The sequence below is a fragment of the Macrobrachium rosenbergii genome, chromosome 9 (assembly GCF_040412425.1).
Source record: "Macrobrachium rosenbergii isolate ZJJX-2024 chromosome 9, ASM4041242v1, whole genome shotgun sequence".
Lineage (NCBI taxonomy): Eukaryota > Metazoa > Arthropoda > Malacostraca > Decapoda > Palaemonidae > Macrobrachium > Macrobrachium rosenbergii.
The window spans coordinates 37,947,960-37,960,813 of NC_089749.1; the positions used below are offsets into that span (position 1 = coordinate 37,947,960).

General features: G+C 44.8%; 1 protein-coding gene across 1 annotated transcript in view; it reads left to right on the forward strand.

Moving 5' to 3' along the window:
* Positions 1-12,854, forward strand: part of LOC136841700 (lysophospholipase-like protein 1) — a 161,505-nt gene that overhangs the window by 23,211 nt on the left and 125,440 nt on the right. The window contains exon 2 of the mRNA XM_067108920.1: positions 10,314-10,461. Coding sequence (XP_066965021.1) covers positions 10,314-10,461 — 148 coding nt within the window. The remainder of the gene's footprint in view (positions 1-10,313; positions 10,462-12,854) is intronic.

Genomic DNA, 12,854 nt, shown 5'->3' on the forward strand with positions numbered 1-12,854 from the left:
GGCGCTCAGTGCCATTGGATAGTTCGTCATCACCTGTGAAGAGAGGGAGGGAAAAGAGTCCTCAACCCTCGTGTAGCTGTTGGGAGAACCCTGTGTATCTTTCGCCTAGTAGAGGTTCGGGTGCTGTTCGCAAGCGATCTCGCAAGGTATCAGTGTTGGACTCGCATAGTTTCGTCTCGCCGACTGAAACAAGGAAAGTTTCGACTCGTTCACCAGCTGACGAGAGAGAGAGTTCGACTTGCAAGTTTTCATCAAGGAAGTCGTTGCCTTCGCCTGCACCATTGGGAGATGATGCGAACAACAAAGAAGCTTTTTTGGAACCGTTGAGACAGCTTCAGGACTTAGTTAAGTCATTGAAGAAAGTTAAGGCTTGTACAGATGAAGAAACCAAGCAGTCGCCAACGTTGGATGGAGAGGATCAGTCGGAACAAGAATCGAAAGCGGCTTCTGCTTACTCCAACTTGATGAAGTTTTTGTTGGCTTCTTATCCGGAATTCGAGCCAGCTCCTCCGTTTTCGCCTCCTTCTACCTTTGTTAAGGATAGGAAAGTACTTTTGGCGAGTCTACCTAAACTAGTGCTTTTGCAGTCGGCGAAAAGAGTCTTCAAAGAAGCGGAGATGTGGCTGGAGAAGAAGAGGGAGTCTGGTAAAGCTGCCTTCGCTGTCCCACCGTCCAAGTTACTGAAAACATATAAATTTTATGCTACCGGTGAATTACCCTCGTTGGGAGTCGCTGCCTCCTCCCAAGGGGATTTCTCAGGTCTGGTGGATGCTAACAGAAGGACAGCGTTTTCGTCGGCGAAAATTTTCTTCTCTTCGCCTGATTTCGACCACCTGATTAAGAACCTATTTAAGGTAATAGAAGTTTTCAGCTTCTTAGATTGGACTATTGCTGCATTAGCAAGGAAAATAGAGGATTGTCAATCTCTGGAGGATAGCTTGGCGACAGACTGGCTTGATGTATTATAGTGTGCTGACAAGGCAGTCAGGGATGGCTCAGGGGAACTTGCATCTCTTTTTACTCTGGGCATCCTTAAAAAGAGAGAACTTTAGTGCTCTTTCACCTCCAAGGGAGTCACTTCTAACCAGAAGTCTGCTCTCATGTTTGCGCCTTTATGTAAGTCGCATTTATTCCCTGAACAGGTTATTCAGCAAGTTCTCTCCGATCTGGAGAAAAAGTCTACCAATGACTTATTGACTCATTCGTCGACACGACGCCCCAAGGAGACAACACCTACAGGAGCTAAAGGGTCACCTCTTCAGAAGCACCCTTTGGGGGGGAAAGACTAGATGGCAACCCAGACCAAGGACTAATTTACGTCCACAAGCCACAGCCAGTAAGAAACCACCCTCGAGACAGTCGGACAAGTGGGAATTTTACCCTCACACACCTGTAGGAGCAAGACTCTGCCTGTTTTGGCGGGGAATGGAGTGGAAGAGGGGCAGAACAGTGGGTGATCACAGTTTTAAGAGAAGGTTATGTGATCCCGTTTGTGCAAGATCCACCGCTGTCGAGTATTCCCATCGCCTTGACAGCATACTCCATTACAGGGGATCAGAAAGAGCTTTGGCTCTTGCCAAAGAAGTAGAAGCCCTGATTTCCAAGAAGGCCATAGAAATAGTTGAAGACATCTCACCGGGCTTTTACAACAGGCTGTTCGTAGTTCCCAAGTCATCGGGGGGCTGGAGGCCTGTCCTGGATGTGAGTGCACTCAATATCTTTGTTCTGAAGACGAAGTTTCGTATGGAAACCAACCAGTCGGTCATGTCAGCTCTTCGACCAGGAGACTGGATGGTGTCGCTGGACATGAAAGATGCATATTTCCATGTACCTATTCATCGGAGCTCCAGGAAATATCTACAGTTCATTTTCAACAGCAGAGTTTACCAGTTCAGAGCGCTCTGTTTCGAACTTTCGACAGCCCCTCAAGTTTTTACTCGAGTCCTGGCCCCGGTAAGTCGATGGTTACATTTGATGGGAATCAACATTGCTTTTTATCTGGATGACTGGCTTCTAAGGTCCGACTCCAGTCTCCAGTGTGTGAGGGATTTAAATCGACACTAATATTAACACAGCAACTGGGATTAGTAATGAATTTAGAGAAGTCACAGTTAGTACCGAGTCAGAGGATTCCATATTTGGGGATGATTCTGGACTCATAAGCTTTCGGTTTTTCTCTCCCGAGGAGAATAGAGTCTCTCCTTGCGACTGTCACGGAAACTGTTAAACCGCTCGTCCTGCACGGCTCTGGAGTGGATGAGCCTGCTGGGGACTCTCGCTTGGTGGAGACCTTTATTACACTTGGTCGTCTTCACATGAGGACGCTACAATTCTACCTAAAGGCCAGTTGGGACCGGAGAATTCAACCGGATTCGACTGTTATTCCGATCTCCGAGGAAATCAAGGAGGATCTTCGTTGTTGGTTGTCGGAGGAAAGAGCTCACGAGGGTTTGTCCCTCGAAAGAGCGAACCCAGAGCTAGAATTTTATGCCGACGCATCGGACTCGGGATGGGGAGCCCTGTTGGGGAAAGAGAAGACATCAGGCATCTGGACGGAATAGGAGAGAGGTCTTCATATCAACATAAAGGAGCTGAAAGCAATTTTTCTTGGGCTTCAAAGTTTCACCCCTCTAGTTGAAGGGAAGAAAGTTGCGGTGTTCTCGGACAACACCACAGCGCTGTCATACATAAGGAAACAGGGAGGGACACATTCGTTCTCCTTGTACAGAAAGACGGAGCATCTTCTTCTGTGGGCGAATTCGCACAAAGTGACCCTCTTCCCCAGGTACGTGCAAGGGAAGCTCAACGTTTTAGCAGACGAACTCAGTCGTGCTCGTCAGGTTCTTCCGACGGAGTGGACATTGGATATCAGAGTTTGTCAGGATCTATGGCGGTTGTGGGGACAACCCACGATAGACCTCTTTGCAACGTCCAGGAACAACAGGCTTCCTCTTTTCTGTTCTCCGGTTCCGGACCCGTTAGCCTGGAAAACGGATGCAATGCTTCTCGACTGGTCAGGTCTGAATGTTTACGCATTTCCACCATTTGCGATGATCAGAGAGGTATTAAACAAGTTTCAGAGTCACCAGAATGTTACGATGACACTAATAGCTCCTTTTTGGCCCAGAAAGGAGTGGTTCCCGGATCTCCTGAGGATGTTAGTAGACTTCCCCAGACTTCTGCCACAAATTCCATCGCTACTCAAACAGCCCCATTTCGACAGAAATCACCAAGGGTTGTCGTATGTCGCTCTGACAGGATTCAGACTGTCCGGGACCTGGTCAGAGCGAAAGGTTTTTCAAGAAGAGCGGCAGAGGCTATTGCTAACTGTAGAAGAGTCTCTTCGGGCAAACTCTATCAGTCAAAATGGGGAGTTTTTAGAAACTGGTGTAGAGAAAGTCACACAACTTCTTCTAAAACCTCTATTCAAGAGATAGCAAACTTCCTAATATATCTGAGAGACGTTAGGAAGTTATCGACTTCGACAATAAAAGGATATAGATCCATGTTGGCGTCAGTTTTTAAACATAGAAGCTTAGATATATCTAATAACTCGGACATCAGTGACTTGATTAAATCTTTTGAGTCCTCTAGGACAAGGAGACCAGGTTTAGTGGACTGGAATTTAGACGTAGTATTGTCCTGGCTCTCTAAAGCAAATTTTGAACCTCTTAATTCGGCTTCTTTGAAGGATCTTACTAAGAAGACGTTATTCTTAGTTGCCTTAGCTTCAGCTGGTAGAATCAGCGAGCTGCAAGCAATGAGTAAAGAGATAGGATTCACACAAGACGAAGCTGTGTGTGCCTATACTCAGGATTTTTTAGCGAAGAATGAAGATCCTTCGAGACCATGGCCTCTTTTCTTCTCCATTCAAAGCTTGTCAGGAGTAGTAGGAGAAGAGGACGAAGAACGTTCTTTGTGTCCGGTGAGAGCACTGAAATTTTATCTTCATAAAACAGAGGCTTTGAGAGGAAGTTCGAACCGATTGTGGTGTTCAGTTAAAGATCCGAGCTTCCGTCCTATGTCTAAGAACGCAATTTCGTTCTTTTTAAGGAGCCTGATTCAGGAAGCACACACGTCAGTAAGAGATCAGACTCTACAGGTGTGTAAAGTTAAAGCCCATGAGGTTAGGCAGTAGTGACTTCCATGGCTTTTAGACATAATACGTCGCTAGCATCTATTTTGCAAGCTACGTTCTGGAGGTCGAGATCGGTTTTTGCTCTCCATTACCTGAAGGATGTGGAAGAAACGTTTGATAATTGTTGTCGTTTAGGACCTTTGTCGGTGATGGGCATGGTGTTGGGAAAGGAAGCATAGGGGGATTTGGTCCACCCCTTCCTTTGACTATCTCTTCATCTTGATTAGAAGGTGGTCGAGTTTGGGGAAGCCTGGGGGTACACGGTACCAGGAGTACCCTCCAGTTTTTATGGTAGGGTTTGGTTAATTTTTTATGGTTATGTGTAGGTGATGGTCTTTGATTGTTATTTTAATCTGGTCATAGCCCAGGGCAAGGGGGAACATTATTTCATTCTGATCAACCATCGGTGAACCTCCATGGTTGCAGAATACCCACTAGTAGTAGGAACGATCTTGGCCACTACTGCCACGTTCCCTACAAGTGATGAGAGCGCCGACCAGAGGCAGTATTCTCCTGCAGCTGCTCTCTCACGAGGTAAGGTACTACAACATTCTTGCAATGTGAGTTTTTTCATATTTGCATTAAAAGTCCATATGCCCACCAGCCGGGTAATGTGGATTCAGCTATGTAATTGTTCGGTAAGTTTCATGTGTGAAAATGGTATTTTTATAATAAAATAAGGTTTCACACATACTTACCGAACAATTACATGATTAAAGCCTTCCCTCCTCCCCACAGTTGGACTCAACGAATTGTCAAGCAAAGCTCAGTAGTACCTGGGATCCCCGAAAGTGGGCGGGGTTGTATCACCTACACGTCAGCAGCGCCGCTAGCACCGAGAAATTTGGGATTTCGACTGCCGTAAGGTTAAGAAGCGTATAGCTATGTAATTGTTCGTTAAGTATGTGTGAAACCTTATTTTATTATAAAAATACCATTTTTAGGTAGTAACTGAAAGCTCCAACTAGACATTTCGCTCACGCTCCCAGAGCCAGGGATGTCCAACAATCACTTAAGGGAGAAAGTACAGATCCTGTTCACAGACTGTGTCTCCCCGAGCAGAATCTGCTTGTTTGTCTATTGTCTGAAGCTCACTAACTCGTTTAGCATTTGCCAGGGCTACGGGGAACAGAGCTTTCTAGTTGAGTTAAAAATCATGAACGGAGAGGCTTGATAGAGGGGCCCATTAACCACTCAAGAGCTACTTCCAAATTCTAATTTACGGAGCAGACTCCTCTCTGCCTTGGAAGTCTCGAAAGACTTCATGGGTCGCTAAGATCTTGGTTAGAAGATAAAACTAGACCATTGTGTTTACATAGTAAGCCTAGCATTGCTCTATGCCCCTTGAAGGTGGAAGAAGAGAGCCCCCATGGCAGTCTCAGGTATAGAAGGAGTTCTGCTGTCTGAGCTAAAGAGGAATTCGCAGACAAGATGTTGTAGCCATTACACCATTGACGGAAGACTGCCTACTTAGATTAGAGTACTTGGCCAGAAGACTGCTGTCTGCATCCTGCAACAGTCTCCGCAGTCAGTCTTGAAAAGTTTACTTCTTCCAGGCAAGCTCCCAGACAGTCTGTAAGTCTGTCTTGAGAAAAGAGTCGTCCACCCTTAGTGGTATCTGTTGAAGTGATGTTGTCTGAGTAGATATGCAATGTGGAAGGAGTTGTGAAGAGTCCACCAACAACCATATCTGGTTCGGGAACCTATATCCTGGTCCAGAACGGGGCTAAGAGTTTTATCGTTAGGTTGTGATGAACCTGAAAATTTTTTCAGCCCTTCCTTGACCAGGTTGGAATGCGGAAGGACGTTAAAGGTCCAGGTTGGACCTAACTTGCAGCATGGCGTCAGTTTCTTTGCAAGAGGGTCTAGGATTGGGGAATGAAATGAGGACGGCAACGGTTCCTTGAGGTGGCAAACCAGGCCATAATCGACCTGTCCCATACATTCCACAGATTCCTCCAGACCAGGCGATCCAAAGTCCACTTGGCAGGAAGGACAAGCTTCTGACAGTTCAGTACATCCACCATAACTACAGTAATTTGTGTGCCCTGAAAAAGTCAAGTGACTAGAAAACTTAATTTGATATGCCCATTGTAGGAGTCCTCTGCTGACTGATGGGAGAGAGCAAGAAAGAGAGAGAGTCTCCTTCCTTCCTTCTTTTCCATATGCTTAAGGACTGTGGTCTTGAATCGAGATTACCACAGTCTAGGTGTGAAAAAGGGTTGAGAAGCATTGAAGCCATGAGTGCAAAGCTTTCAGCTATCTGACAGAGATGAGAATGTACTTAGGACTGTGGTCTTGTGACAAGGTTACCACAGTCTAAGAGTGAAATAGGGTCAATAAGTGTTGAAGTCCTAAGTGAAAAGCTTTCAGCTATTTGAGATGATTATGTTCCTCAGAGGGCCTCGTCCCAGAAACAACCCAGTTTCCCAAGCAGGCTTCCCAGCCCAGATCCTAGGCATTTGAATGGAAAACTAGGCCTGGGTTTGGATTATGAAGGCACTTCCTTTCCAATGGATTATGTTCAGACAGCCGCTACTGTAGGTCTGACCTAATTCAGGGCTAAGGGGAAAAAATAAGTGTCCAGCTGCATTTCCCTGCCCCAAATGTTAGAAGACCTCCTTGCCTTTCCTTCGAAGGTAATCGAAGAAGTCAGTCATCCAGGTAAAGAATGACATTCCAGAACATGAAGGAAAAACACTAGAGGAGTAAGGACTTGAGAGTAGGCTTGCCATAGAGAGGCTGGAACACAGATCTTGGCATTAGAGGACTCTGTCCTGCCAGACGGACTTGAGATACTCCCAGAGTCCAGCAGGGACACGGAAGGATACTTCTTGCATAACTCAGGTCTTCATCCAAACGCCCTTGGAGAGTGGATGACAGGATTATCTGGTTCATCTTTATCTTGAATTTTATCTTCTATTCTAAGAGAGAAAAGGGGTGTTGAGGGCCTTGTAGATTCACTGACTACTATGCAGTCTCGCAAACAATTGAGGGAATTTGCAGATCCTCGTTCCGACCCACAGACCACCATGTGGACTAACTGCCAACCCTGCGGACTCTTTGACAGTTGGCGGACCCTTGGACACTCAAGTGGACTCAATTATAATGAACTACACACACATATGCGGAAAACATGGAAACTTAGCACAAGCAGAACTGTGGGTTTGACAAACTGAGCCAAATCCTTCCGCAGAACAGGCACAGTTCTCTCAACTGTGTCCTGAGGGAAGAGGAAATGTAGGCCCGGAGGCAAAACAAACAGGGCTGAAAGCGATTGTGTGACTCCCTCAGCAGTAAAAGAGCACCCTAGTTTTCTCTTCTTGAGGTTTCAGAGTAAAGAGTAGAGATCTCTAAAAGACATCTCAATTGTTCTTACCCACACAGGACAGGACTCAGAGACCAACCGAGGTAATGTCACTCAACTAAAAACTAGAAGTCCCCTAACTTCTTAATCAGAGCTCATGCTAGCTCAAAAATACTGGCCATAAATGTCCTCTGTATGCCGACTGATGCTTTCTGTATGGCGCCCAGATGTGGGAGACTGATACTAAAGAATTGGTGCCAGGTTATCGGGAACTGGCATTGATCACTTGAAAAAAAAACCAGAGCCAGGCACTCAGTCAGGAACTGGTGTTCAAGAAAGAACAACAGTGTGTTCTAAAAAACTGTCTGTGAGCAGGTAATAAATGTTCACAGGCAGTAGTCAAGTACTGGATAGATATTGATGCTCTGTAGTAAGCGCCGAGCGTTCTTGAATTGACACTGAGCGTTCAGGAATTGGCGCCGGGTGCTCAGGAGTTGGCTCCGGGCGCTTAGGAGTTGGCGCTGAACTTTTGGCAACCAGTTCCAAGAGCACAGAGGTAGACAGGGTGCGCTCGGGAGCAGGCACTGAGTGCGCGGAGACTGTGACTGTTGTATTATACCGAGAGAAGAAATCTCAAGTCCATTGGAATGTAATAGGAGACGTCTCGTTGTCACTACATCTCTTCAAGGGTCAGGACGTGCTGTGAAAAACACCTAGAATGCCTCTTGTCAAGGGTAATTGTGAGTCCGACAACAACTGGTGGGCACTAAAAGGGATGCCCTTCCAACGGCAGCCTGAGGGTCTTCCATTACACGAACTGAGTGACAGGTTCTACCAAGGAGGTGACTTCCCATGGGCAAACCCACCAACCTCCTTTGGACTTTCGGAATATTTTCTTCCTTTTATCTAAGAGTGTCAAGAGGGGGGCCGCTCTAGAGCCACTCGATGCTTGGAAATTGCTGGGCACTTACGAGTGCTGGGCAAAAGTTTTGGCACCAAATACTGGTGCTCCACAACTGAAAATACAGGAGGCAAGTGCCGTGGACTTCCAAACCAGAATCTCTATCACTAAAGCACATCCTTTTGGACACCCTTTCAATGGTTGTCCACTGATACTTGGGACTGGACAACAGGCTCGAATGAGGGGGCCAACTACCCAGGGGCAAACCCCCTTGGACTCTCTTGGACCGCAAGTATGTGTTCTCCCAGGTTTAGGGGAGCAGGACAGTGACCTTTGGTCTAGGAGATCCAACGGGCTGGATAGTTTCCTCATCCCCTACACACCTTTTCAGTGGCTGCCCTAGGAGAGCTGTTAATCAGCTCAGTGGTCTGGTAAAACTAAGGTATACCTAACTTTGTCTGTCACCACCTGGGACCTTCAGCAGGTTTGACTGAGGGGGTAATTACCCGGGGAGCTTCCCATCAGTCTCCATTGGACTTTCGGTATGACTTCTCCCAAGTTCAGGAGAGTGTGACAGTGACTTAGGTCTAGGAGAACCGATGGGCAGGATAAACACCTCCTCCATTGCACAATACTACACTGTCACAAGGCTGGCAAAGGCACAGGAAGGAAATGAGGGAGCCAGGCATGAGAGAAAATAAGAGGGCTAGTAGCAGGAGAGAAAAAATTATTGTGGGAAGAGTTGGTACCAGACGATCGGGAGCTGGTGCCGGGCTCTGGGCGATCCCAGGATGTGAAAGGCGCCCTGTGTAGCTGGGTGCCAGGTGAGCGTGGAGGCTAGCAGGCATTCTTGGGCACTTTGTGCCAATTTTCGGCTGTCAAGAGAGTCTATTTATCCAAAGGCCCATCGGCGCCAAAATACTATGTTCTGCCATTACACTTTTTCCAGTTCACTGCAAAGGAAATTGTAATAAGAAAATGTTGTCAGTCAATTCTTTACCAACAGATTATTTTGAAGTACACAGAGTACCATCACACAAAACATATCTCAATTCCTTATCAAGCATTATTTGAGACTAGTGGATATGTATTCACCACTGGAAACATCGGTTCAGTAGCGAACACAATATTTTCGTTATAATACACTACTCAGTAAAGGAGAGTTAATCAATTGATTGCAAAATCGCTCTAGCGAAATATGATCTGCTTGAATCAGATCTTAATAACAAAATTATTAAATACTGATCCTGAAAGCTGTAGGCTTGAAGACTACTTGAAATCGGCGATAATATTTCACCAAAATCCAGTTATCTAAAGCTGCTGCAAATGCCTGATGTTTACACCAAGCATGGCAGGCAGAGAATAAGGTTGTCTGCTAAGTCATTCCAAGTATTCCCATTAGTGGGCAGGACTGGTCACCTACATTAAACAGTCGGAGTGCTGCTGCAAATTTTAAAATTTAAGCTGCTGCTCGAGTGGAAAGTATAGGTAGAGTGGAAAGTATAGGTACACTTTGTAATTACTTGGTAAGTTACTTATATGAAAATACAAATTACTTAAAAAATTTGCTATGTTACTTTAGAATTTGGTATACTGTATTTGCATTGACAATGGAACTCACTGAAATTTTTGCAACAGTTCTGATATATCCTGGTGTGCGGGCCTATTTTCTGTGAAGTGTTCTGTTTTTAACCTCTCAAATTGGATTTCATGATGTGCTACAGAAATTATTGGTCAGGCAGTTAGTTAATTGAGAGTCTAAAGTAATCAGCATTTTTTCCAGTACAGATACTCTCAAAATTAACACATTTAGGAAATTTTAGGTAAGATAAAAGTAAGAAACAAGGTTCCATTAAAGTGACTTGGAAATTGTAGATACAGTACTAACTTGAATGTGCACTGTATATTTAAGTGTGTTCATATCTGTATATTTAAATTGCTGAGTTAATTGCTTGATTCTTCAACAGGGGGAACAGGCGACATTGCTCGACAGTCATTAAAGATGATATTAGGCAGAGATTTCTCCTTTCCCCATATTCGTCTCATTTATCCCACTGCCCCAGTAAGACCATATACGCTTGCTGGTGGTATTCATCGAAATGTTTGGTTTGATAGGTAAAGTATTACTATATATTAAACATATCACTATTTCCTTTTTAAAGACAAAATTTTCTTAGAACAAAAAGAGAAATGCTGTTAATTTCATGCAATTCATATACAGTAGATAATTCTCTCAAGAAAAATTCTATCGGTACTCCCCAGCTTACAACCAGATTACATTCCTGACAAGTGCTTGTACTGTAAGTTGAAATTAATCAGAATCAGTAATTGCATGTTTTTGTACAAGGACAAACCATTGCCTTAGTCTTATGCTGGAACCCATAAATCATAGTACTGTAATAGACTGCTGGAAGTCATAACAGTGTGTGATATTTTTAACTGTGTTATCAATGCTTAGAAAAATATATTTGTTTTGTCACTAAAAACCCTTTACCATATGACTGGTTTTAGGTGTATCAGCTTCCTTTCCAGACATGCTCTATAAAAAGAATCCAATTCACCATGTGCACATGTGGGCTCTGAAGTCCATCTGCTGGCAGAAATTGGTCATGTTAAGTGTGTGTTGGTGTGTACTGACCGGATGACTTTCTTCCCCAGAACTTGACTGGACTCAGAGCTTACTTGAGTTTGGGTGATACGCTAGGAGCTCAAAGAAGTTTCGTGCACTCAACTGAGATGATTAGTGATGGCGAGGGAAGATATAGAAGAGATACGCATCAGGCTATCAAAGGGTATTTTGCAGCTTACTGATAATCAGCCCCAAGGTCTCAGGAGACCTGTCAACAACTTCGCTCCTCAAAATTGCTACTTTCTGCTGATCTTTTGGGATGGCAATGGTTCCATCAAGCCATACCTACATTCAGAAGGGTAACCATTTAGCATCTCAGGTCATGAAAGGTGGATACCCTTCAGCTCCAAGTTCACAAATCTTCAAGGATATCCATCCAGTTTGTTTAACAAGGAAGGACCCTCCAATTTAAGGGCCTCTTTGCTAAGCCAAAGTCCCATAGGTCAGTCCTTCACAAATGCCTGGTTCCAGTATCTGTCTGGACTCACAGTATAGACATTAGGCTTTTAAGGTACCTCATGTCGGCTGATCATAACATCCTCCTCTGTAGAACTTTAGAAATGCTCAGTCACCTCATCATCTTGAGCCCATACTTGGGCTTACCTGGTACAAGTTGGATCTGACACTAGCAAAAGTGACAAACTATTAGGAAATTCTGAACTTGACTGAGAGGATACGAAAGGTTCATGTTCTCTAAAGGGGTTACTAGGCCACCTGAATTTCTTGGGAAATTAGTTCCTCACAGTTGGTTCAGACTAGGAACTGAACCAATTGTAGTGTTCCGCTTATCAGCTGAATTACCAAACAGTCTTATCCTCTGAGGGTCTTAACAGACCCTGCTTGTTGCTTAGACAAGTGAAGCTATGAGGTGAGATTCTCGTTTCCTGTTTCAGGTTTTTTGCTTTTTAAGGATGCCACAAGGGTAGGTAGGGCCCCATCTACTGAAAGGACCTGCAGATAAATTTTCTGTAACTAAGGGAGATAAACTAGCCCTAAAAGCACTCAAGAACCACCTGCCTGACAAAGTGGTAGAAGTGATGTTGGACAATTCCAGCACTGAATATTATCTCAGGAATGAATGCAGTATCAAAATCACGTGTGAAGCACCAATTGACAGTGGATATTCTGTTTTTGACAGAGGATCACGATACCATTATAATCCCCATATAGTACATGGTAGGTAAGTGCAGTGTGGTATTGGAACCTTAAGCAAACAGGACCAGGTATTACCCACTGAGTGATCCCATCATCCCTAGATCTGCAGCATTCTTTGAAAGTAGTGGGAACTCCATCATTAAGCCAATTTATCACCAGGCACAGTCACAAACTTACAAGGTACTGCTCAGCTTAATCAGACTAGGCAGTGTGGGTTAACAATGTTTTCATGGTTCCCTTGGACAATCTGAAAGTATGCACATTCTCACCATTCTCCTTAATCAGGCTTGTGTTTGACACACTGTGGTAATCCAGCAATGTCCATAGGATCTAGTGGGCATACTTTCACTTCTGATAGACTCCCAAGGCCCCCTCCACACTAGAAGAACCTCTTCTGCTAGCTTCATGTTTGGATACACCACCAGAATTTCAGCCTCCTCAATATTCAGGCATGGAGGCTCTCCAGCAGTGAATGACCTGATGTGCTGGTGAGGAAGTTCCCTGGCACCTAGCAGATTAAGCAAGCTCCTTCCCTCCCTGTTCACTTGTCAGAGGAGGCATTACACACTGGAGGACACAAGGCTACTCCTTTGTTATTTGACTCATCAGTCTAGATTGACCAACAACCTTCTCCTAGAGAGCCTTCATCAGGATTGTGGTTCATTTTCTGCTGCAGGCGTGAATGCCATGGAGTCTGTTTTTCATGGCATCTCTGCAGGCTGTC